This window comes from Kogia breviceps, chromosome 3 (assembly GCF_026419965.1).
Source record: "Kogia breviceps isolate mKogBre1 chromosome 3, mKogBre1 haplotype 1, whole genome shotgun sequence".
NCBI classification, from domain to species: Eukaryota; Metazoa; Chordata; class Mammalia; order Artiodactyla; family Physeteridae; genus Kogia; species Kogia breviceps.
In genome coordinates, this window is record NC_081312.1 from 5,636,548 (window position 1) to 5,663,469 (window position 26,922).

At 44.4% G+C, this 26,922-nt stretch overlaps 1 protein-coding gene across 2 annotated transcripts in view; it reads left to right on the forward strand.

Moving 5' to 3' along the window:
• The window catches only part of SETD3 (SET domain containing 3, actin N3(tau)-histidine methyltransferase), a 206,915-nt gene that overhangs the window by 41,915 nt on the left and 138,078 nt on the right, over positions 1 to 26,922 (forward strand). For both annotated transcript variants that reach the window (XR_010839410.1, XM_059058360.2), the window contains exons 7-11: positions 15,972 to 16,030; positions 16,910 to 17,024; positions 21,755 to 21,829; positions 22,885 to 23,051; positions 23,935 to 24,020. Coding sequence is in view for 1 of the 2 variants with exons in the window: in XM_059058360.2 (XP_058914343.1) it covers positions 15,972 to 16,030; positions 16,910 to 17,024; positions 21,755 to 21,829; positions 22,885 to 23,051; positions 23,935 to 24,020 (502 nt within the window). In the remaining variant the exon portion in view is untranslated. The remainder of the gene's footprint in view (positions 1 to 15,971; positions 16,031 to 16,909; positions 17,025 to 21,754; positions 21,830 to 22,884; positions 23,052 to 23,934; positions 24,021 to 26,922) is intronic.

Consider the following 26,922-nt stretch of genomic DNA (forward strand, 5'->3'; position numbering starts at 1 on the left):
GGACCACTTAAATATTCAAATCCTAGTAAAATAGGTTGTGATGTTTTAGGATCGGTAGGAGAAGGAGAAAATACCTTCAGAAGTGGTGCCCTTAAGCCATGTGGACAGCTGCTCTTCAGAGGATGGCAAGGACAGAAGTGTTGTTATGAGAAGTTTTCCCTGTGTTTGTTGGTCTGTCTGGTACATTCATAGTATTCTTATATTCAAATCTAATTTTATGTAAGAATTTATGGCTGTTGAGTGGTCAGATGGGGAAAATGTCACCTTGTCCAGCATACGTTGTGGGATGGTAATTGTTCTGCTATTGAAACTGACCCTGGCAAGGGGATCAGTGGTTCTAGGGTTAGATGCTTAGATCTTGCTTTAAAAATCCGTAAAAATACATGTTGCTATTTTAGGGCAACACTAGTTCCCCTTTTTCTGCATTTGTGTGAATGGTGTGTGCCAGAAAGGTGCTAAATTGGAATCAACAGCTGGGTTTGAGTCACAGCCCTGCCTCCAAATAACCTAGAGATGGTAGGTCACCTAGTCTCAGTTTCCACATCTGGCATTGGAGGTGCCAGTCACTGCCTCATGCTGGTCCTGGAGGACTGAATGAGAAGTGTAAGAGCATTTTGTGAAGTACACATCTTCACAGAAAGGTGGGGTGCCCACTTTGTGGGCCCAGCCAATCTTTTTTAAAAAATTTCTTACCATGATATGTGTTATATTTATATAGACTCAGCACTTGCAAGTTAGTTAGAATGGATTTGAAAACTCCTCCACTTCCTAGCTGGGTGACCTGGGGCATGTTTCTTCTGGGGCATAGTTTCTTTATCTGTAAAATGGGGGTGATGGTGGTACCTATCTCACAGGGTTCCTGCGAGGTTTAAATTGGTTAATACTATAAAATGCCTAGGACATTTTATGTGCATGGCACACAGTAGGTACTCAATAAATGTTAGTTATTATTTTTTATTGTAACTGTAGAGTTGATTTGGATGATAATGACATTCAGCGCCTGCCTCAGTCAGACCCGTTTCTGCACACAGTGACCAGTCCTCTGAACACAGGACTGATGAGTTCCGGACACAGAGCTTGTGGTCCTCACGGCACTAGGAAGTCAGGTAGGGGTGATGGGCGCGGAGGTTCTATCGTAGGGAGGAAAGTGATACGTGAGCCAGTGGCACCGCATTGTTGACCTGCATTTTCACCGCTCAGCAGATCGAGAAGTTTAATTGTTCACTAATGAGTCACCTGCTTCATTTCACTAATTTCTATTTAATGGGGCCATTTTGAGCCCCTGAAGGGCTGAGAACAGACTTTCTTCAATTTTGTTTCCACAGCTCCTAGGCTGATGTTTGGCACATGATAAACATATGTTGAATAAATGTTAATTATCAGTTATTTGCAGGTCAGGTCCAAAACTGTGTTAGAGATCCTGAGAAACTAAGTAATATGGCTGGAGTTGGAGACCTTTAGATTACTTTAGAGGAAAAAGTAATGTGGCTGAGTCCTTGGCCTTGCTATCAGCGGCCTTTTTGGCTTTTTTCTTTTTTTTTAAGTGAAATTATTTTAAAATTAGAAACCATACATATGTACAGTGGAAAATATTAGAAAATACAATAGCTTAAGGAGGAAAATTAAAGTTTTATATATTCTGTTTGGCAGAGCTTCAGTGACCCAGAACCTCAAGTGGGCAGATCTGGACAAAGATGGGGCCAGAAACCCTAGTGTGAGATTTAGCTTCTCCCAGACTGCATTTTGCCACCATTCATCTGTGTGTACATATGTACCTGCATGTGCATATGTACCTGCAAGGCATGGGGAGGGGTTTAATCAGATAGCAAAGATCTTCACTACCTCCTCCTTGGTGGCAGCTGGCAATATACCCAGTTCCTAGATTCAACTCAAGTGAGGATAAGTCACCTGCAAACTTGTTAAAAATGGCGCTTCCTGAGCTCCACTGTTGGTGTCCGTAGGTCTGGACTGAGGCCTGGATGCAGTGCACCCAGACAGCAGCGTCCTGGACTGTAGGACTTTGGAAGAGCAAAGAGCTTGCTGTTGGAGCCTGTCCAGAATATCTTACAATTCCCTTTATGCATCACAGTTTTCATCTGTTTTACAGAACAAAAACAGGTGTATGGAATTGAAGAGACCAAAATAAATCCATAAGTGTATGAGGTGGGCCTTATGGAGGCCTTCAGATTGCCTGATTTTCATAAGTAATTTTGGAAATTAAAGAGACTCAGATGGGTTTCTGTATTGGATTTGATCCTCTTTGAGACTGCCAGTGTAGAAGCAACTGTTTATCACATCTTAACTAGCCAGTGTTCTTTGTTCAGAGTACATAGCATATGTTTCAAAGAACTTGGATGTCTCCAAGAGCTGTAAATTTAGGGTTGAAATAAAGTATTAGTTTTCAGGTGACTGAGTGAGTGCTGAGCACAAGGGGGGCAAAGGGGACAAGAAACTGTGTCACCACACTAATGATGATCGTAAAGCAGACCAAATGCCCCTCATTCTGAGCACAATCTCCTGCCTCCAACAGGAAGAGAACTGGGGTGTTTTGTCCACCTTCAGTTTCCGTGGCTTTTCTCTGTCCTTCTCAGAATTTCCCCTTACCGTCACCATCCTCTTTTCTCTTCACCTTTCTCTCCCTGTCCCGGCCAGCCCTTTTACCTGTGTTCTCAGTAACATAACGCCCACGTGTCTCTGTTCTGTCACTTACTCCCCATCCTGTGCATCTTCTTCCTTTTTTTTTTTTTTCCAGTAAATATGTTCATTTCCCCTTTCCTAAAAGGCAGAAAGGTGCTAACATTTACTGAAGACAGTTGTTACTACAGCAGCTCCTAGCCCATCCTGACCGACAAGGTATGTATGTGCTTGTGTGAACTTTCTTGAGAAGGACTCCCAGGCCCATACTTGTCTGTTTTTTAGAGGCTTAAAACGATGCACCCTTGTTCTCTCATGGGTGGTATGGAAGTCCAGGACTCCATGCATAGCCTCACCGGGTCCTGTGTTCCAGGGTGTTTCTCAGGCTGCAGTCAGTGTGTGCTTTCATCTGAGGGCTCGACTGGGGCAGGACCAGCGTCTGCACTCCATCTCCCGACTGGTGGCAGGATTCTGCTCCCTGGGGACTCAGTTCTCACTGGTGGTTGGCCGAGGCCTTGCCACCTTAGACCCAGTGTCTTTATCAGGTTCACCAGCCCCCTCCCCACACTCTCCACTTCCTCTGCTCTCTGTTTTGATCCATCCTTTGGTACATTACTTTCCCTAAAGAAGACCTTCTTCATCATTTCCATTAATTTACCAGTGTCTGCTGCATTTCAGTCCCTTCCTCTGGAGGGATACTAACTTACTGATGCCCCTCAAGTGCCAGCAAACCTAGGGGGTGGGCCCTGTCTTCCCTTTACACGTGAGGCAGCTGACCAGTAGGGCCCCTCCAGAGCTGCTGGCCGGTGCACTACACCCTCCTCTGCAGGGCCCTCACGTGCCCACCAGCCTTTCCCTGCTGCTTCCCTACACGAGCTTTTCCACCCAGCACACCTCAGCCCCTCCTCCCCCCGCACCGATGTTCCAGGTATGGTCCGGGACACTTTCTACCTTCCCACCTGGAGACCTGACTCACGTGCCCCCTCCTCCCTGAGTCACTGCCTGATCTCTCTGTCGCCAACAACGTCTGTGGCCCCTTCTCTGTAACTCCAGCACACGGCATGTGTTCTGGTGTGACATGTCATGTTTTGCCCACCTGGATACCCTGTGATGGTGTCATTATTCTTACGCATAGGGAACCCGTCTTACTCACTGTCCCCCATGGGGCCGGACCCATAGCAGGATCAGTGAACTGGAGTCCGTCTGTGTTTGTCAGCTCCCTGCGTCTGACAGGTTCAGCGGGAGAGCACAGGGCTCCCTCTCTCCCTGTCCCTTCTCCCCCCTGGATCCCCCTGCCCCCTACACCCTGCCGGGCTGGATCACTCCCCCCCGCCCCCGCCCGCTCTGCACTGTCCCCCTCAGCCGCTCTCGTCGGGACCCTGACTGTCTAGTATCCGCCACCCAGCAGACAGGAAGCTCTGGGAGGAGGGCAGGGGCCTGAGCCAACTTGCTTACTTGTTCCCCATTTGCTGGCACGGCATTTCACTCGAGAGTGGGCACTCTGTAATAATTGTTGAATAAGGGAGTGGGTAAATGAGTGAATGAATGAATGGATCAACTCAAGAGCAGTTTAATACGGTGTAAAGTCAAGCACCAGCTGGTATTTTTCAGACTTCTGTTTAGAAACGCAGAGGTCACTGGAGGTCATCTGAAGGTTTGAAGGAAGAGGGATATCAAACCATCTTAGGGTTGGCAGAGTGGGTCAGTGGAAGGGAGGCAGATCTTTCTGATCTGGAAAGTGACGTCAAACTGTAGTTAGGGAAATTGGGGGAAACTTGTCCACATCACGTTTCTTTCACGGATATGTAAGATTACTTCCAGGTTTTGCAACTTTTTTTTTTTAGAAATTAGAAGATGACTAGAAAAAACAATGGCCATTTTGCCGAGGATAGAGTCTTAATTGACAAAGCTAATGATCTAGAAAAACCTATGTTGGGAAATGTCACTTTATTATATGTGTCTGGAAGTGCAGATGGGAAAACAGGTTTTTTTTCTTTTTGCAGCAGATTCATTAAGTGTTTAGAAAGAGGTTCTCTCTGTACCGCCTTCCCCAGCCTGAGTAGCTTGAGACTAAGTCTAAACTCTCTTCTCTCGTGTCTGTTATGAAGCAGGTGGCTGTACTGCCCTTTATAGCGGACCTGCAGCCTCCGCACCATCCTGTCTCGGCCTCTGCTCCCGGGCCCCACAGCATCGGCAGGAGTGTCCAGGCGACAGTTAACTCCGAGCCGGGTCAGACCCTAGCCTGGCTGGAGAGATGCCTTATCACGCCTCGCTGACTGTCGCATCCCACCGGCTGTTGTTTCAGGGTCTCTGCAGCCCTGAGCTGCCCCCAGGCTCACCCGTTCCCAGTTTACTTAGAGAAAACTCAGACCAGATGAGAGGAATTTCTTCTATTTCTTGTGGTCTCCATCTCAGTTTCTTTGTGTCTTTGCCTCCCTCGGTCCCTCTGAGAAGGAGTCCTGGCCAGCAGCTAAGGTGAGCCCGGTGGCCAGTGCCCAGAGCCCTGTGACATTGCTCTGGGCGCCGTCTCTCCATCCCCATCTTTCTCATCCTTTCCTTCCTGCCCGGCTTTAGCCCTTGGGTTTACAGAACGTCCCTCTGCCTTTGAGATAACGTCCTGTCCCCTTCTGGTTTTTTTTTTTTTTTTTTGCGATACCCGGGACTCTCACTGTTGTGGCCTCTCCCGTTGCGGAGCACAGGCTCCGGACGCGCAGGCTCAGCGGCCACGGCTCACGGGCCTAGCCGCTCCGCGGCATGTGGGATCTTCCCGGACCGGGGCACGAACCCGCGTCCCCTGCATCGGCAGGCGGATTCCCAACCACTGCGCCACCAGGGAAGCCCCCCTTCTGTTTTTAACCACAGCATTTACCAAGAATATTCCATGCTTGAGAGTTCTTCGAGCCCCTGTGGTCTAGGTCCCCCACTGCCCCACCAGTGACGTGCCCCGTGATGGGTCCCTGGGCCACCAGTTCTCCGATCCCGTGGCTGGCCCACTTCCCTGTCTTCTCGACGTCCCTGACGTTCCTGCTGACCCTTCAAGCTCGCTTTTCCCCGGGCTTCTCTCACTGCCATTCCTGCCCCCCCGAATAGAAGTGCTCCCCGACTTTTGGGACTCTGGGTTAGGAGTTAGACCTGGTTTTCAAAACCCAGTTCTAAAATCTTCTCTCATCTATGACTGTAATCAAAAATCATCTTATATCAAAAGGTGACTTAAGTTAATATATTGGATTTCTTGCTCTCGGTTCCAAGTGAACAATTTGATAATTGCCTGTTTTATAGGTAGTGCTTAAAAGCTATGCACTGATTAAACTGTTCTTTCACTGAAAATTTGTATCCAGATATTGACTGCTCCAACAAAATGGTATTATTCTTAGAAAGTGAGACAGTATTTTCTCTGTTAAAAATGAGAGTGAAATCCATCTCATAACTAATCATCAGTAAAGCATCTCATTAAGGAAATATAAGGCAAAGCATATTTTTTGTGGAAAAAGAAGTAGACGTGCATTGTCTCGCTTGTCCTGCTGGGTTCTCGCTTGGGCTTGTCTGCGGAGATGGAAGCCGGGCAGAGCCTGGTACAGACAGTCCTGCACGAGTTGATCGGCCTTTTTCCTCTTCTTGATTTTATACCTGGTTCTGTTTCAAGGTAGACTCTAACTTTACAGAAGAATTTTTTGTGTGACTTCTTTTCCCTAAGAAATTTTGATGCCAGTAGGGAAATAGCCTGGTTTAAAAATTTTTATCTTTTGGTAGAACAATGCTCAAAAGAGTTATGGTACCTTTTCTGGACTCAAAAGGAGAGAGGGAAATTTTTTTTTTATCAACTGAAGCTGAATATAAAATAATTTTGCTTAATCAAAAAGAAAGCTCTCAGCTACTTTACCCAAAGGCCACGGACATTTTAAATTACATTTGGTTAGTCAAGTGAGTTGTCTTGACTTACTGTAATAACATTCTGTTGTGCCTCTAATAAATTATAGCCCTGTAATTCAGTTCATTGTAGTTTTAATGGGGGCATTTTTACCAAAAATGTTTAAAAAATTTTATTTATCAAATCTCAGGGTGATAGGTTTGAAAGTTCCCTTTTCAGGGGGTACAAAAAAGGTTTTCTACACTTTTCTGAGCAATAGCTCTTTATCGGCGACTTTATATTGTTCATACCTCCCTCCCTCCGTCTCTCAGTCTTTCTGTCTGTCTCTCTCCTGGAGATAATGGAGAGCTTTCCTGTGTACCCAGCCGTGGAGCAAGAGAAGTGTGGTTACCTCTTGTTCAGTGGCCTCTGTACCTCTCCTCCTTGGTTGGAACATTTGTAATTTTGCTCTCCTGACAGGGACCCAGAGAAGTAGTGTTGGGGATTTTCTCTTTGGTACCTTTTAGTGCAGTTTAAGCATGAGGCATACAGAAAAGGAAGGGATATGTGTAGTCTGCGATGGTGGGGCCACCAGTGCCCTCACCACTGGTCGCGTACATGCTCCCCGTGGACCCCAGCACCTGCAGGGGTCGCGAAGACACACTGAGCCTCGGTGCTGTGATCTCAGCCACCCACCCTTACCCACCTCCCTTGTGACCAGCAGCTGGCTGTGTACAGCAGGGACCTTTACCCTGGATTTTGTTATCCTTGGGATTTACCAAAGTAAACTCATAGCAGCTGGTGATGAAGTAGTATATGTGATGTGTGGACCCATACGACGTGCCTGAGCATGTGAGGGTTTCAGAGGCTTGCGCAGTTGTGGGAACCCTCCTGCATCCTTAGGATTCATGTGTTACGTCAGAATTTGGCCCGTCTTTATCAGAATCCCAAGTCTGAAATATGCGGGTTCTCAGGTTCCGTGGTGCAGCCCTGGGTTCATCGCTTACTAGCTACTCGTAGTCACGAGTAGCTTTAGGCTTAAAGGCAGGACATTTCAGGCACCAAAGTTCATTTCTCTAACAACTTGACAACTAGGAGAGTTGCAAGTAGCCAAAGAGATGGTACCCGTGTAAGCACTTGGAGGCAATACTGGTTTAATGATTGATAAAGCTGTGGGGTGTCTTAGAGGCTGTTCAGAGTTATCATGAAAATGATAGGCATTCCAGATAATGTAATATTGGAAGTTGTTGGGACACCAGTGTGGCATAATTCTAATGCAGAAAATACCAGAAAGTGAATTCCAAATATACCTCTATGTTTTAAAATGTATTGAAGGAAAACAGTGTACCTATCTACATGTATTTGGTACATATGTGTTTTTCTGGGACCAGGGTTCTTCATGTCCAGAATAACAGGGGAATTGGGCTAGATGATGTAAGTTGCCACCTGAGTCTGAGATTTTATGACTATAGATAGCAACTTTAACTAAATATGGCATCCTTTCTGGTGGTTTGGAAATAACATACGTAAACATTCTTAGTTTTGGTAATATTGCCTGCCTCTAAGCTTTGTAATGTCCTTTAAAATATCTCTGTGCTGAATTTTAAATGAGAGCAATATTTACCAAGCATTTTCCTAGAATTTCAACAGGAAAAAAACGTGTTTACCGTATCAGAACTTAACCTTAGTTTATAAAAGCGGGACAACCTATTATCCTTTGCCTTTCACTAAGCTCCAGAAAACTTCTGCCTGGTTATTATCCCAGCCCCATCATTTATTAACTGGGTAATAACCTTGGACATGCTGTTAATTTCTCCGTCCCTCCGTTTTTGCAGCAACAGAATGGATCTACACTAATAGTGCTAGTGCCTGTTTCACAGGAAGCAGGATGATTAAATTATGTAATACACGTAAAGTTCGCAAGAGTTCCTTGCACAGACTGCTTAGTAAGTGGTGACTGTTAATCCCTCCCTTCCTCCTTTCCTCTCAGTTTCTTAGTCTCTCTCTGTCTCTCTCTGTCTCTGTGTCTCTGTCTCCTAGAGATACAGAGAGCTTTCCTGTGTACCAAGCCGCGGTAATTCCTTTTCTGGGACAAGGTTTGTATGCATCTCTGAATGTCAGTCTCCCTGTCAAGGAGATGGACTTCATAATGGTGGTCAGAATCCTCTCCTCTTATGAATGACTGGTGTCCTTGATCATGCGAACTTCATTAATTTAACCAGAGTCCGAAGTCTCTGTCCTGAATTGTTGAAATCTAAAGTAGCCGAAATGAAAAATAAAATTTCTATGAAGCTGATGATAAATAATTCTAGCTTGCTTTTCTGATGCAAATGCATCCTTCTAAAAATGAAAACTGCTTTTTACCATTCTGTTTATTTCTAGTTTCTTTGGTGATAAGTTGAGGAGTTGCAAGCATTGCTCGCTTGCTGGAGTTAATTATCTTTTTGCAGACCAGGAGAGCGATTCGATCATGGTTTGGAGTCCTCAAGTTAATCAGCAGGTTGAGATATTTGGGGTGGGGGAGTGTCAAAGGCAAAGAAACAAAAGATTTAAGAGCTTAGAAAAAAGAGGCTGCTCTCTGACCCCCTTTTCAGATGAGGAGATGGAGGCTCGGGGTCAGGTGATCTGAGGTGACCAGGGAGGATGGGGCTGTCTCTGTTAAGGTGCACCGCTGCTGGGGTGAGTTGGGGTGTCACGGTGGAGGGACATTTGGGACAGGGAACTGCTGGGCTTGGTCCACTTTGCCCCTTATTGGATTCTTAGAGTAGAGCTTTCTCAGATATGCTTGAAGATAGATGTGGGGGGAAAAAAGAGAGAAGATTCTCTGACCCTAGATGGTGGGAAAATACCCTATTCGTGAGAGATGGCAGACAGAAGAAAAGGAAGCCCAGATCTGTTTCTCCGGAAGCCCGTGGGCAGTGCCTGTGTGCGGTGCTGCCAGGGAGGAGCGTGGCAAGCACGTGACCCTGGGGTGGGGTCTGGTCACCGCCAGATCGCCCGCTTGCCCTGGCGCTGCCTCTCGCCACCTTTGGAGTCGCCACTATTCTGTCCCACCTGTCACTTTGGCCATGACGGGTCCACCGAGAGGAAGTCTCCTAGCTCCCAGGTCGCGGCTCTCCCTTCGCTGCTGCCCAGGGCAGAGGGCAGGGAGAGCGTTTCCTTCTCACTGTGGAGAGCGTTCCTCTGAATGAGGCATCGTGCGAGGCACTGGGGATCCCCTAGTGGTCACTCAACCTCCTCGGGCAAAGAAACGTGAACCGAATGTGTCTGTGTGCGTGTACACGCACGCACATGCACACGCACGCACGTGCGCCGCGCACACCACGGTGGGAAAGAAGGGCCCGGGGCTGGGAGGACACAGCCGAGAAACCTGGTGGTCGGAGAAGGACGGTCTGGGCTGTAACCTCTGGCATCACCTTTCTTTCTTTTTTTTTCTTTTTTTTTTTTTTTGCGGTACCCGGGCGTTTCACTGCTGTGGCTCCTCCCGTGCAGGCTCACGGGCCCAGCCGCTCTGCGGCACGTGGGATCCTCCCGGACCGGGGCACGAACCCGCGTCCACTGCATCGGCAGGTGGACTCTCAACCACTGCGCCACCAGGGAAGCTCTCACCTTTCTTTTTAAAGTCACTTATCTGCTGCCAGGTAGGACCCCACTAAGGATGGTGACTGTGTCCTCCTGTCACAGCACCTCGCAGAGCATTCAGGACAGTCAGTAAATGCAGTATTTGTTGAATTTCCAGTCCTAACCTATTCAGCTTTTTTCTGAGTCAATGAATATTTGTTGAGTGAACAAATGATTGACAGTCAAAAATGTAGATTGATTATGACTAAATTTGATTCGTGGCTGATTTCCCCTCTTCAGGGAATACAAATGGTAACCAATAAAGTTTTTAAACAGCCATATCTTTTTCAGTGTTTCAGTAGATTTCAATTTAATCTAAACTGGATGTAGGTTATAGATTTCAGTGTTCCAATGAAAAAACCAATTCTTCAATCTTAAAGTAATTTTATAAATTTATTGAACAGCGTTGATATTTCTCTACTAATCTCATTTACTTAATTAAAATTTTTGTATTATAAGGTAATACCCATTTGCTATAAAAATTAAATATAAGTATAAGGGAAAAGCAGACAGTTTAATGTGTATTGATATATTTATTTGATTGTATTGAGTGAATTCAAAGAACTTTATGATGAAAAATTCCCTGAAGAGTTGGGTGTAATCTGTGTTTAAAAATAAAAGTCTTAAAAATTGATTTTTTTTTCCCTGAAGAGCCAAACGCGTGAACCATGCTTTGGTTCTGATTTATGGTCATCAAAACTAAGTTCTAGATTCAAAAGGTATTTTGCAATTTGTCATTCAGTTAAACTGTGTTATATCCACTTAGAAAATGAAATACGAGCAGGAGGGTTGAGGACCTGCTAGAAATTGCTGCCTGACATGCTGCTTCTAATTAGCCTATTTTTGGAGCCAGGAGGGGGGACCTCAGTGTTCTAAGTGTAAATTTTCCTTCTGCCTCTCTCTTGCCCCCTGCCTTTTAATACATATGCCAAATACAGTCTTTGACATGTTTTAGTTAGGAAGTGCAAATTGCATGCTACTATGTTTTTTTATCGGAACAAAATAGGTACAACTTTTAAATTACGTTTTGTCATTCCTGATACTATAGAGCCATTAATAGGTCACTGAACTACCATATATATTTTTCAAGTTAACAGTTGATTATATATTACAGCAGGTTATAAATACTTAAAAATACAGTATTTAGGGGTCATTTTTATGAACTGAGCTACTTTCCTTTTAATATATTTAAATGCCTCATTGAAGGTAATTATTAAATGTATTCAACTCAGTTTCCAAGTAAAATCTGGTCAAGGTTAGAGATGAGTATTCTTTAGAAGAGTAAAGGTCTGATTTTGAGAAGTGTTTGTGTCCTAGAGGCCATTTGTGTGTTTTAATCTTTTTTTGTTTAATTTCCTTAGAGGGTTTTGAATCTTTCTTTAGGTTAAATGTGTTTTTTTAAAGAATTGTTTTAGGAAATACCTCTCCATCTATTTATGAAAGTGCTTGCCTTTATTTTATTTTTTGAAATGTTTACTGTTAAATGTTAAAAACAAGAAACAACTTTAACTCAGATGTATTTTGTTCCTGTGCAGAGCTGTTTCAAAGCTGTTTCACATACTAGATGTTTCTGCATTAGGAATTCACATAATAATGAATTCTGCTTATTTTGCTTCTCCACCAAGATTTGTTGTGTGAGCTTAAAATAAGACTGCAGCTGATTCGTGTAGCACATATTAACTGTTTATTTAGTTTAAGTACATGTCTGTATCTCTCATTTCTGATCAACCCGAAAAATTTGCATGCCACACAGCAGTCATCTTCTTTATACTTTATTAAATATCTGTCAATTATAAATATCAAGGTTTTACATTAATGTCAAGATAGTACATCAAAAATTCATGGAATATGTGACTTTTTCCAAGGGTATTTAATACTTAATGCATTTGTGTCATTTTTCTTTCCTGAGATATTGACAGGTTTTATTAAGTGTTTGTTAGGGAGATTTCATTTTTATCAAGGGACTATAAAGAGAAGCTGCATGCTAAATCAATTCTTAAAAGCCGGAATACTGTTCATTTTTTCATCTTCAAACTCTCGTAATCCGTAGGTTTTATTTAAATTTCTTCTTGGTTTATTTTTGTTTTATGTGAGTGATAGTTCAAGACAGAACTTTAATAAGGATCAAATATGCTGACTGCAGTGGTTTTTAATTTCCTTAAGCATAGCTACCAGACCCATGCGATATGGTAAATTCTTCAAAATGTCATACTTACATATTTAGCAATATTACTACTTTTTATTGAAGCCAAACAAACGATTTTAGATATTAATCTTCCCCAAACATAGTGATTATTTTGTACTAGGTACAATATTACTGTGTCTCATCTGGAACACCTCCTATGATAGAAGAGGGGAATGGGAGAGAGCTTCCCTGGGTTGCCAGGCTTGACTTAAGAAAACAAGAATCGTCTTTTAAAAGTAAGCTCTGTAGGGCTTCAAGTCTGATTGTGAGCTACAGGAACTGTTCACATCTCCAACTTCAAATATTGATAATGCACAAGAAAGTGAAAATATCGATTACTTTAAAAATCTGGGCTTGTTTCTAAACCTGTATTTATGGGGTGGGTGGGGAGTGGGGAGGAAGTTAATGCTTGGTGGACCCTATGGCCTGCTCCTTTTGGGCCCTGGTACCTGAGAGACCCCATCACTGTCGTCTTTCTCTACTGCCAGACAGACCCTCACTCATCCCATGTGTAGCTAGATCTTGGAAACAGCTATCTCAACTAAAACTTATTAGCCACAATGAGTTAAGTTTTCTGCTTTCATCTACAGTTTTATTTTTAAAGTACAGGTTAGGAATGTCTTCTATTGGAGATAAACAAAACCCTTATAAGATTTTGCTCTATAAAGTGAGGAGTGTTCAGTTATCTTCCCCATAAAGTGTGAACTTAATGACTTTCATCTAAGAACATTTTTAGGAGCTTTCAAGTAACTTCAGGTTAATATTATAATTTTTGGAAAATGTATTTTTAAACCTTAAGGCTTGATGTGTTAAAAAAAAAAAAAAACAGTTCTGTCCAGAGCTTAAATAGTATTTGGAATAGACATATTTCTTATTCTTGTTTATTTTTTCAGGGTATGTGAAAATACTTATTTTTAAAGTTAAATGCTTTTCACGTGCAAATCACTTCAATATTTGAATGTTTCAAGATCCTTGTAAAACTATTATATAATAATTTAAAGAGGAGGGTTGGTTTCTTTCTTTCTTTCTTTCTTTTTTTTCAGAAACCAAATTTCTCGAGTAAAACTAAGCCAGTAGCCATTCTGGATAAACCCAGTTTTGGTTTAGGATAAGTTGCCCTGGGAAATAATTCAAGAGCTCTGCAGCTGTAACTGATTCCACCATGAGGCCAGTAGGTGGCGCTGGTGTCACAGCAGTGAGGGCCCCGTTGGAATGGAAGATCCTTGCCTTTCTCTATAGCCTCAAATTCCACTTCAGTATAACTGTTAAGTGCATGTGTCTGTGGTAGAATAAATTTTTTTTTAAACCAGAATTACGTACAGTGGGCACACCTTATTTTTTAAGCAGATAAGAACAACTATTTCTAACAGATTCTGCAAATATTACGTTAACTTTATAGCCAAAATAATCTTCAAAATTAACCTGAAGAAATCATTTGCGTATTTTTTTCCCTTGCGTTTTCTTTACGACTTCGTCAGGCCTGTGAACATAAACTTGTATTTTTGGTAAGAAATGTGTATAAATAGTAGGAAGGGAGACATTTTGGAGAGTTAACTTTCCATCTTTTTGGTGCTTGGGGAGGCTGCCCTTGTTTGAAGGGTTTTCTTTGTGGAGTCCAAAGCTATTTAAAGATCTTTGAGTGTTTGGAACATTCTTCCACAAGTCGTTTTGACATTCAGCATTCTGATTTTGAAAATTGTCATCTCTTTCTTCTCCTATTCAGTAAGTCAAACTTTTCGAGGGAGAGGGGTCTGAAATTTTAATACTCAGGGAGTTTAGCATTGGAATTTACCAGCTTTCAAAATACCACAGGGCATTCCACAGTTTAAATGAATTTAAAACATTTTAAAATAACAAAAGCAACAATGCTTTCCCACCTCCTGGGGTTTGAGAAGAGATGGGATGTGCAACATTCCCAGTAGGTCAGACTATGTGAAGCTTCATTTTATTATAAGGGAAAGGAAATTTTAGCAATGGAATTTCTTTTCTTCAAAGTTTTGAAAAATTTCTATGGTACTTATCATCAAATTAGTTTTGGATGGAGGGGCAGTTCTTATCTGCGGAATTTGTACTTTTATGAGGAAAAACCTGAGCGCACTTATGGTCAAGTTCCATAATTAAATGGAAAGCTTCTTTAGGACTCTTAGAACACAGGCTTGCATTTCATTCATTACAAAGAAGAGGCAATGAGAAGCTTCTCGAATCTTTGCTGTGCTTGACCATGGTATTGGGTTTTTTTTTTTAAACCAGAGATAGTTTTTTCTAATCTTCCTAGCTAGAATAATGCAGCTAGAGAATGCCCCTGAGCGATAGGTTATTTTATATTTTGACCTAAATTATATCTTCTTTAATTTCATTTTTAATATCAGAACATTTACATAGTATGTGACTGTATTTCCATATGTTGACTTTTCTTCCAAAGGGTTAAAACTGGGTTTAGGATCAGAGGGGAGAAGCAGGCACCTGGGAGCTAGCACCCAATTGGCAGCCTTTTGTAATATATAATTTGCCTAAAATTGCGCGCTGAGCACAGGCTTTTGTTTTCTAATTGATTTACGGTTCGAGCCACTTTTACCTCATCCCCTACTGTCCTGCATACGGGTGCCAGCGACTACAGTGCAGTGAGCGATGATGAATTACCATGCACTTGTGATGGTAATGCGTCAGAAGTAAACACCGCATACTACGCGGGGCTCCGTGCATCTACAGTGCTGCAGACAGTGCAGCCGAATCTCACTGGTATCTCAGAAATCACCATTTGTTCATTTGATCACTTACTGCAGTCTGTCTGTCAGCCTGTAATGGAAACTGAAGATTAAAATTATACTGTTAGAGCTTTGAATTTCTTAGTTGAGACACAGTTTTTTAAGTGCTCGAAAGGCCCAAGGTGGGGGGAGTATTGTGGAGAGAGAGGATGTGAGATGTGTACAATTTTCTCTAAAGTATGAAGTTGTGGATATTTTTACCAAATGTTCTTTTGTCCAGAGACAAAAAAAAAAAAAAAAAAAGGAGTGAAATTTACATATGCCGATCTCGATTTTATCTCTATTACATTTGTTTGTAAAATTTAATTCATAATTTCACAAAACTGTGTTTTTCTTGATTTTCTGTATTTGAGCTGTATCTGCCATGTTGTGTGATTCATTTGCACATAACAAGCTGATTTCCTTCCAAATGATTTTAAGTCAGAGATAAATGGAAGTAGTTTCAATTTATTAGAGTGCCTTTAATTGTTCCTTTTATTGATAACAAGAAGAGATTTGGACTATTCGTGAGGGCTGTACAGCACATTATGGCAAGAGATGCAAAGGGAGGCCGGGACAGACACCTGACTTGGAGACTTCGGGTTTCTGTGTAGACGAGAGACTCATGGTGTGGGTGTGCCTACCTTTTGTAAACTCAGTCCCCCTTAAATTTTATTTCTGTGCCATGTCTGTGGGTCCTGGTATCGAAATATGGAGCAGCAGATTTATGGCGGCTGCTGGGCACAACAACAAATTAAGTTGACAGTGATGTATGAGAGCATAAGAGCGCGATGATCCCTCAGTAGCGCGGCTGGATGCCTCCCGCTTCGTTTGGCTCTTGTTAGGATCTGTTAGGCAGCTAAATAATGAAATTTTGCCGACTGATTTCTGTTTTCCCTTTTTCTCTTCTCACCTCTGCTTTCTAACTTCTGATTCCCAGACCCATCCTCATGCCCACAAACTGCCCTTGAAGGATTCTTTCACTTATGAGGACTACAGGTTGGTGTGAGGGGTGTGCGTGTGTGTGTGTGTGTGTGTTGGGGGGGGTGTGGGGTGTGGAGTACGTATGTGCGAGGCATGTGTTGGAGGGTGGTTTCTGAGCGAAATTGGGATCTCAGAAGTGCGAAGGGCTTGGGTAAGAAGGGACTTGCGTGACCATATAAAGCCTTAAAAAAGAGATTGTCTTTCCCGAAGTTACACTGGGCCCCGGGGCAGGGAGCAGCGTTTTAACAGCCGTGTGGAAATGGCCATTAACCTGTGTTGGTGGGGACTAGTTGGTGTGGCCAAGTGATGCTGAAGACGATTAACATTAGTGTGGGCTGAGGATTTTTTTTCTTTCAAACAGACTGTTTTACTGCTTTAAAGTAGGGACTTTTTTTTAACAAAAAGATTTAATGCAGTGCACAACATAGTAAAAAAAAAAAATAGCATTCCACATTTTGTAGAGTTCTTAGAGGATTTCCGATCAGAAAGGAGTTACAGCATTTGCTTTTCACCGAGGCTCAAAATAGGTTACAGAGTCAGCCTTTGGGTAAAAGAGGGGTGGGGTCTCTCCGCAGCAACGCGGACCGGGACCCGCTGAGGCCTGGCTGGCTCTGTTCTAGGCCCTCCTTCCAGGCCGCTTTCTCCCGGGAACGTCCTCCCTTAATCTCTCACTCCTAGATTGCCCCCTGGCTCCCTTTTCCTTCCATATCCCTCCCCCCTCCTCTCTGTACCTTAGACTTAATTTTAAATGATGATGAACATCACCTTTGCGACTTAGTAAAGGGTTATGAAAACTCATGGGAGGTCAGGCATATCTCGGTTTGGGTTGAGTTGTGACTGCTCTGGGCTTTCAGATGTGCCGGCCATAATTCGCCTCTTTTCTGATTGTTACAGGTGGGCGGTCTCTTCCGTCATGACTCGACAAAACCAGATTCCCACGGAGGATGGCTCCCGGGTGACCCTGGCGCTGATTCCTCTGTGGGACATGTGCAACCACACCAGCGGCCTGGTGAGGACTCCTCGGGTCGCGTTCGTTAATCGGCCGAGTTCCGCCCACAGGTCACTGTCCCCTGCTGCCCCCTCCAAGAGGAGCACACAACGCCAAACAATCGCCCCATGAGTACAGGCTGGGGTTTTTTTCTCGCTGTGTTTACCTAATCCTGAAGACATCAGTTTTATATCACTTTCAGAAGCCACAGTGAACTGCATTTCTTGGCTAAGCCACGATTCCAGCCTAGACATACATTTTCTTATCTTATTGGATGACAGTCTTAAACCAAAGTTTCTTTTTTCTTATTCTTTTTAAAATACCAATTTATTGGAAAAAAAAATCCTTTCTCCTTCTGGTTTTTCCTTTTGTGTTGCTTGTTTTCTCTCTTTGCTGACTGTATTATCAGTTACTTAAGTTTCTCTGATTCTTTCCTGCCCCCTCTCCCTTCACCTGCTATGCGGACACATCCTTGGCCCCGTTGATTAACCTGCTTTTGTTCAGGAGCCAGTCCTGGTGTCCCTGGCAGTGGGGCGGGAGGAGATGCACTTTGGCGTTTGGCTCTTGGCCTTGGATGCAGGAGTCAGTTGGCATCATCGGACGCTGGGAAAATAGGGAGATGCTGTGAGGACTGTTAACCATGACACATAGAGGAGGCTGCCTCTGTTTCTCAGCATTCTTCAGATTCTGAGCCTCAGAGCAGGTTGCTGTGCTCTCTGTGCTGAGAAAGATTTCCTGATATTACTAGTTGGAAATATGATCAACTTCAGAACGTTTTGAAGTTTTAAATATTACCATCGTGTACTGTTTTGGTTAGTTTTTTGTTCATCTTTTCTCAGTGTCAGCTTTCTTTGTTATTATTAGCAGTATTATAAATAGACTGGTGCTGTAAATGAGTATTTCGCATCTAATTCTACAAAATGGCCAGAACACATGCGACGTGTGCCAAACACTTCAGACAGAAACCCTAGTGCTGACCTGCGAAGGTCTAGCCATAAGCACACTCTTAAATTGGAGAGAAAGGATAACTACACTTTTATAATTATATTTTTGCCTTAATTTAGATAATGCTTAATTTAACTAGCCATTTTGAGGAGTATTAGCGTATTTTATCATTTATTTTCATTAATGAATACAATTTTGTTCTTTTTGTTTTCTTTCAGAGCTCTTTTAAATGATTATAACATTGAAGTTTTAAAATTTTTCAAATAGCTTTTAATATTTGACAACATTTTTCTTTTTCTTCTTTTGGATTAGGTCATTGGTTCCCAAACTTGATTGATCATCTTATGATATCATCTTATTTTTGATGATATCTTATGATATCATCTTATTTTTTTCTTTATAAAATTTAACAAGTACATACTTTACTATAAACAGAGAAAACCAGTTAAAGAAAACAGAAGCCTCTGCAGTGAAACTCGGAGGTCCCCTACCACTCCCGGGCCCCAGTGGCCCCGTGGCTGGTCCACTCGACGCCTCCTGGGCAGCTGGTTACTGGCCTTCTGCACATCTCTCCCATTCTTTTGCTGTGCATTTGCACCTTCACATACTCACATACACACTGGTTTTGTGTGGCTTTCATGTAAAATACTCACTCTTTTCCCTCCTAAAAGTAAAAAAAAAAAAAAAAAGTTAGTTTATCTCAAAAATAACGTATTGATGACAACTGCTAATGCTGTTTTTTCTCTAATCCTGTTCATCAAGTCTCAGCCACTACAGTCGTGGCAGAAACATTGCTAACCTTGAGAAGGTTTATACCAGATGTGAGTGCTTTTTCGTCCAGTGGTTATCTTCTCTGCAAACTTAACTCTGCTACACCTTTGCTGGACAGTTTCCCATCGTAAAAATAACACTTGATGGGAAATTTTGTCTGGTAGGATTTCAGAATCTCTTTTAGCACTATGAAGTTGTATGTCATACATATTAACAGTTAATCTCTTTTAAAATACGGTACTTGAAAGGAAGGCTCAGCTTTTCAGACAGTAGATTTCTTTTGTGTGTGTGTCTGTCCTGACAGTCTTGTCTGTCTGATCTGACTACCACTGAGGGAGTTGATGGAAATTTGTAACCCAGCAACGCTGTGTGCTTCTGACAGTGTCCCCAAACCTGGTTATGGGGGTAGAAATGGAGGAATCAAGTCTGTGACAGTGATTCCAAACCAGCAGCAGCAAGGAAAAGCACGAGAAATGAAGAGGCTGGATGAATACCTAGGCCGGGCTGGAGACTCTAGCAAACGTGATCTATTTCCTAGCCACCCCGAGAAACCAACGTAGACAAGTTTATAAGGCGGCGTGTTGAACTGTGAGGCATAAACGTCTCTAAATTCTGCGTGACTTGTTCAGAACTAACGGGACCACGTCTGCTTTCCCTTTTTTGAGGTGGTTCGGTTTATACAGAGAAGGACGCTTCTAAGTGGGCTTTGGCCGCTGTATTAGTTCCAACAGGTAAAGCGTGCTGGAGTGGTCAGCCCTTGTATTTGGATGCGTGACTCTGCCAGCCAGGATGAAAGGGCTTTGGAAGATTGAAGCAGAATTGCAGAGGGCTCTTTGTCGAGGCCTTTCTGTCTGAGTGTTGAAGGCCTGAGACAGTTAGATGTGTATGAGGCTTCCAGTCTCAAGGTGAAAGCCCAGCCGTTTACAGTAACAGACAGGGCCCCCTGCTCAGCCTGTCCCCGCTGCACCCCAGTCTGTCTGGGCCCTACACACCCACCGAGGGCCTCTGCGCTGACGGTTCCCGCTGCTTCCCAAGGCCGGGCCATCCTGAGCACCGCGCAGAGGCTGGCCACGCCTCCCCGCCCCCGGGCCTCCCTCCCTGTCCTCCATGTCTGCCTCCCGTGCTTCGGCCTGCCCCTCTGACGGGTTGTTGGCCCTCCCCCTTCCCTCCCGCTTCCCCTGACTTCCTTCTGCCTGTTCCGTGCTCCTGCCAGGCCCCTGGGTACTGCCCGCACCGTGGAATGGTGCTGGGAGGTCATGGGCAGTCCCCACTCTGTACCTTATCATCAAGGTCATGTTTGGGGGTCAGAAAACTGATTTTGATGTTGGGCAGGAACTTCATGGAGCTGTTTTTTTTTATCAAGTGTTTAAGCTGTTCTGTGAGTGAAAATGAGCCAGAACACCTGCCTCCATTTAGTCCTCGTTGCTTTCATACTTCTCATTGGTCTTGGTTCTGGGGATACCGGGTTGAAAGAGGAGAGTTACCTGGCCTTCCATCCCCAAATGCCATTCCCTGGACTCAAAAGTAATCTTTTGAGCTGTTGCTACTTTGAATAGCAAAGTAGCACTGGTAGCCATCTTGAATGTTGATTCTCCAGGATAAAATGAGGAGATCGAAGTAATTAATGAGCATTTACAGACAATCTAAGAGATTGGGGGGCTGCTCTGAGGGACAGACTTCTGAGAAGGAGCTTTTAATGTAAATTGGAGAGCTTCTTCTTTTCCCTGCATCAAGCAGATATTCTCAAGGGCAAGGGCAGTGTCAGGTGTTGGGCCCGGTGAGCTAAGCTCCAGGCACCGAGGTGGAAAGGGCTAGGCTGCAGGTCTGGCTGGTGGGGGTTACACAGATATAGATACCCTATTGTTGGGTGGGAGAGGCTTTGGGGGACGGAGAGGGAGGACGGGACGAAGGGGGGCATCTCCAGAGAAGCCAGGGCTCAGGCGAAGCAGGAGCTGAAGGTGGTTGCAGGCATGAGGGAGTGGGGACAGCGCCCGGAGTGGCAGGCGAGTGGCATGTCCAGAGACCGTGGGGAGCTGTGGGCCTCTTTGTAAATTGGCCTTCTGCTCAGAAATTTGGATTTTTTCCGCAAGGCAAAGTGGAGCACCACTGAAAAGTTTTAAACAGGAGATCAAACCTGTATGCCACACGGGATGCGGGAGGGGCAGTCCTGGAATTCGAGACCAGTTGGAAGGGTTTTGCACGTGATGAACTGGGCGAGAAGAGCCAGGGGACGGCAGGACAATCAAAATGCAAAGGGTGACTCGGAAGGTAAAATGCCGACCAGATGAGGCCCAGAGAATTTTGTGGTGACTTCAGTGCCGAGACCACGACGTCGCCTGCCCCCCTCTCACGCCTCTTGACAGGAGAGATTAGGAAGAGATGCGGATTTTCAGTGTAGTTAGTGGATTTGGGGGTTTAGAAACTCTCACAGTGTAGCTTTCAGCATAAATAGAGTGAATAGGATACAACTAAGTTGTTTTATTTTTCCTTTGCTTATCTGAAAGTTTTGACTTCTCTAGTTCCAGAGTAAAATAAGTACATAATTCGGAAACAGAGCTTTTCTTTCTCCCCGATTCTTTATCCAGTGGGAAACCCGCCTTGTGTTCTTAATGGCCAAATACTAAAAATGCTGTTTGCAAGTCAGTTTGAGTTCTCCAGAGATCCTGCTTCCCTCCTTGCGGGAGTGCAGGTCCTGTGGGTGGGTGGGTGGGTGGAGATGGGTGTGGAGCGGGATGAGCTCAAAGCCTGTAACTTTGTAATGAATGGTTATGTTTGGTTGGGACCAGCAAGGGATAACCTATACGATACATTTTCTGAAGAGTGTGTCCTCACTGCAGGGACGGGGTCTTCCGTAAGGATTTCTGATGTGAGTAGAATTAATTAAAATAACCAAGCAGTTCTTTGCTCAGTTTGATGAAGCAAGCAGAACGCACCCCTTTAAGTAGCGTTGCATGTCTTTTATCCTCTAACTGCGGAAAAAAGGCCCTCCTGAGCGAGAGCACTTAGATGCTGTCCTGTCATCCTTCCGTGTACAGATCACCACTGGCTACAACCTGGAGGACGACCGCTGTGAGTGTGTAGCCCTGCAGGACTTCCGGGCCGGAGAGCAGGTGGGTTCCGCGAGAAGTCCCTCACCTCAAACTGGGTTGGTCATTTTTTAAAAGTAGTTAACTTGGGCAGAAGATTTTGAGATTTGTATTTAAGGCTTGTTTTCTGGAATACGTATTGAGACCCAAAGCTCTAATAAACATGCCGTGCTTCGAATGGGACCTTTGGGTCCACCAGGGAGAAAGATGTGAACGCAGTTATTTGCACAACCCACCTACTGTGTGTAACACCGTCAACTGAAAATAAAGTCTGTGTTAACGACAGTAGAACAGATTTTTCGATTGTATAAACTGCATTGTTTTTGTATCTTTTTCTGTTGATTAGAACCTTCTTTAAAAGGAGGCAGTTTATTTAAGCGGCAAAACCATAAGGGAGTCAGGAACCACAAGAGCTATCTTCTTGTACTTTCACTTTAATCTGAGAAGTTTAAAGTAATATTTGGGGTGGGGTTGAGCCTTTCAGTAAGTTTGAACACGTGCACGAATGGACACCTGCACGCTGCTTGGCAGTCCTGCGACCGAGCCGGGAACGCAGAAAGGCAGAGCTGACACAGACCGCCGACGTTCGAGCCGGGACAACGCGAAAAACGCTAGCCTAATAAAGTGCCTGGCGACAGTTCATAAACCCTCCTGCTGTGTGCAGAATTGCCGCAGCCTCTAGAAGTGGGTTTCTGACCGACACCGCCTCATACCCTGGTTCCAGGAGGCGCTCTTGTAGTTAGAGGAGAGGGAGAAAAGAACATGGTGAATTTTAAAGTGCAGTCATAAAGCAGCAGTCTCACGGTTCCTGGGAGTGTGAGGGGGTATGAGAAAGGCTGGGATGACAGGGCCTGGCTCCTCTGGGTGCTAGGAGGTCGGCATGTGCTCTCCTCAGCCCGCCTGGCCCCGCCGGCGGCCCGTGATGTTCAGAACAGGGACACGGTCGCCTCAGAGCTGCTTGTCTCCTTAGTGTGAAGTCGCATTAAATATATGAGAACTGATCCTTTGCCCTGCTCTGTACTGAGAATGGATGTTAAGTTTCTTTTATATCCCTTTATTTTTTCTTTACTGCATCTCAGATTTACATTTTTTATGGCACTCGGTCAAATGCAGAGTTTGTGATCCACAGTGGTTTTTTCTTTGACAATAATTCACACGACAGAGTGAAAATAAAGCTTGGAGTGAGTAAAAGTGACAGGCTGTACGCCATGAAGGCCGAGGTCCTGGCTCGCGCTGGCATCGCAACGTACGTAGAAAAGAATCTGTCAGCTCTTTACTGTGGCACTTGACATATTTCCAGTCGCAGAGTGTTTAACTGGTGTGTTAATAAAACTTGTCCACTGTAGCTTGTCTTAATCCCTTTATCCCTGTTGTGCTGCAAATTTAAACCGCTGAGAGGCATGGTGATGTACCAGCGTTTTCAGGTCAACGTAATTGTGTCCTTGGAAGCGTCCACAGCCAGGTCTAGGGGATGTGGCCTGAAATCCTCGTTCAGTTAAATTAGTGCCTCTCTGTCATTAATGCCTTTCACCTTGAAAAGGTTAATGACCTGGATCAATTTGTTTCATTTAATTCTTTGCCACCATTAGTTGCTGTAATGAAGTCATGATACTCAGTGATTTCAAGAATCTCTGGCTAAATCAAATCTTAAGATTTTCTTGCATTTGAGGTGCAAAATGATAAGGACAAGAATTATGATTTATTGGTTCTCCAGGGAATGGAGAGAACCATTCTTAATGAAAATGGATTATCTAGACCTTTTTTTATTGAACTTGTCAATATTTGATTAATGATTAAAATGTGAACTCAACATAAATTATTGTTCACCTTTTTTAGGAACCATGGGTATGCTTAATTCTCCTGATGTGTTGTATGCACCTGAGATGAAGGCTATTAGACTAAGAACTGCTGGCAGTGATGGTTACCGCCATCCTCCTCGGCCAGCGCAGGCCTTCTGCATTTCGCCAGGGCTGAGAATTCTGTGTTTAGAGTTCTGGTGAGGAGGTGGGGTCCCTCATGCTGGCCCGGGCTCCCTGAGGGTGACCACACAGAGTGCAGATTCAGAGATTTCACTGTGGGGCGAGGAGGTCACCGCAGCAGGGACTGATCTCTCTTCTTCCTCTCGCCAGCTCCAGTGTCTTTGCATTGCATTTTACGGAGCCACCCATCTCTGCCCAACTTCTGGCTTTTCTCCGAGTCTTCTGCATGACCGAAGGTAAATCATTTGAGGAAAAAAAAATGTTGAGTTTTTTTCTTTTTTTAATTCATGAAGTGTGAGGAGGCAGAGGGATTCAGATTAAAGATAAAATTGCTTAAAATTAAAGCACTTCGGGGGGAAGAGGTAAGACGGTGGTACTGGAGAAGGAAGAAATTGATCTGTTTTATCCTGGAAGTAGTTTATTAAATCCTCAGTGTGTTGTCAGTATACGCTTGTAATAAACAAATAATTCTCTACTGCATTGGAAGAAAACTTAATACATCTTGGATTGTCTACTTATATCAAAATTCGACATTTGTAGATGGGAGGGTTTTTTTTTGGGGGGGGGGGTTTGCGGTACGCGGGCCTCTCACTGCTGCGGCCCCTCCTGTCGCGGAGCACAGGCTCCAGACGCGCAGGCTCAGCGGCCACGGCTCACGGGCCCAGCCGCTCCGCGGCACGTGGGATCTTCCCGGACCGGGGCACGAACCCCGTGTCCCCTGCATCGGCAGGCGGACTCTCAACCACTGCGCCACCAGGGAAGCCCCCTAGATGGGAGTTTTTGATGTGCCTGTTACCAGGACGACAGAGCCTAAATGTACTTGGCGGCGAATGGTCTTTCGACACTGAAGTTGGGTGCTCGGCGTGACCCACGTGGGCCAGAGGACTTCATTTGCTAACCAGCTCTGTCGTGTGAATCCGAAATTGCCAGCAGGCCTTTCAGTGCCAGGCATCCAGTTGGAGTAAATGACACTGCAAATAGAACCTGTTTAAACTGCAAAATATTCCTGTCTACAGCCTCTTATTTCAGGCACAAAAAGAGTTAAATATATGCATTGAACATTACTTGTATGTTTCCTTAAGACAAGCCATTTGGGATCTGGCACTGAGATGTGATCTGTTGCTTTCATCTGAAAATATACTCCTCCAAATCCCCTGGTTGTGAGGTTCCATTTTTAATTGTGTGTGAGTTTGCTGTTGTTGTAAACTACCCTGGATCCTGTGCGCAGCGGATCGGGTGGGAATGAGTGACAGTGAGTGCATGCCACCCGATTGAAGAGACAGACGGGTGTTCTTCTGAGGGAAGCTGACCGAGCGCTAGAGCGAGGGCAGCTGGGGCCGGAGCAGAAATGCCGGCCCGTGGAGGGAGTCTGCTGGGCTCTGCCGTCTGGCTCCCTCCCTTCATGTCTGCAGCCAGACGAGTGCCGCCCAGGTCCTGGCTTGACATTGGAAGTAGAGGGAACTGAGTCCCGAAACACAGACAGTCAACTGCAGAGCCCAGAGGGGTGTCAGGTGGCCCTCGTCCCTCGCTCGCAGCCACGCTGCTCTAGACTCCCTGTCACTCAAGTGGGAGCTTTCGGTGATTTTGTGCTTTGGCACTGGTTCCTCAGTTCAGTCTAGTGAGCACGAGTTAAGGGTTAACCGTGGCTTTTCTTGCGTGTAATGTAGGGTTACAGAGTTGAATGTCACAGTTCATATCCTGATGAGAGATGACAACAATGATAACCCCTGTAATTTGGGAGCCCCCTCTCTGTGCCGGGCACAGTGCTGAATGTGGTGCAGGCTTTGTTCATCCTCATCAGCCTTGCTGGAGGGAGGTGGGGCTTCCCGCTTGACTGATGCAGGAGCTCCCATGCAAAGAGGAGAGTAACTTGGCCACTCAGCTGGCCAGCGATGACCCTGACTTGGGACCCAGCTCTGCCGCCTCAGAGCCTGTACCCCAGGCCCCCACGTGGCTCTTGCGGGTTTGCAAGTCGCATAGCCCACGGAAGAGATTCTAGTGCTGCAGGGTCTGCAGGGGCCAGGCTCGGGGCCACCAAACCCCACTCTTGTGGTGGGCAGGGAATCCAGGAAATCCAGGAAGGGTTTGTCAGCGAGAGGGAAGAGGGGAAAGAAACCTGCTCCCGGAGCCTGCGGTTCATTTCCTGAGTGTTCCAGGCAGGTTGATGGCCTTTCGTAGGTTTTATTTCTCCAGGCATGTGAAGCCAGTCCGGGATCCCTGTTAAGAGCAGCAGAGAGAAAACTCTGCTTCAGCCCCTCACCTTCCCAATGTTAATTAAAGGGTAAAACTCGGGTAGGTTGAGGAAGAAAACAAAAATAGTAACCTTAGTATTGGGGGCTTCTAAAAAGAAACTTCTTCCACTTAAAAAGCATTTTAAAAATCTTCATTACTTTATACAAAGAATATAAACTGAAGGATCAAAAATCTAAAAATCCTGAATTTCATCATGACCTTTTGCTAACAAATGCAACTTAAGAAATTTCTTTTCTGAATATTAGATTGACTTCTGTTTTCTTAAAAAAACAAACAAACCAGTAACCTGCTTTTGAATCATCTTAGGTCCCTCGATTCTCTTTAGTTTCTCTTCAGTCATAGACAGTTTGTCTTGTCAAGACAATTGATGCATTCTTTGAATCACTCTCACTAATGCTAATAAAAGTTTGGTTTGCTGGCAGCAGCAGTTCTTCCATTTGAATTGTAAATAGTGACAGCTGTAGGGCATTTTGCTCTGAAAGAGATACTGTCTCATAATTACATAAGAAGCACGGTTATATTTCTTGAGCATGAATAGGATCGGCATGTTTTGGTCTTTTGAAGATAATGTGCCAGGAGATAAAATGCTCAGAGCAGTTGCTGAATTCTTTCCTCTTCTTACATATATTTGAAGGTAGTTGAGATGTGCACTTGTGTTCATTTGTAATTCCCCTTTAAATTCCTGACAAGTGAGGGATATAGACACGTATTTCATTAATTAAGATTTTTCTAGTCCATTTTTGGGTTTCAGTTTGTGGTTTACTTGTTGTAAGACGTGACAAATAGCTTTGTCAGGTCAGCTGCTGGAGTGAGCGTCCATCAGATTTCAGTCTAGAAGGATCACTGGGTTGTTGTGCTGTTGTTTGTGTTCACTGTTTACATTGC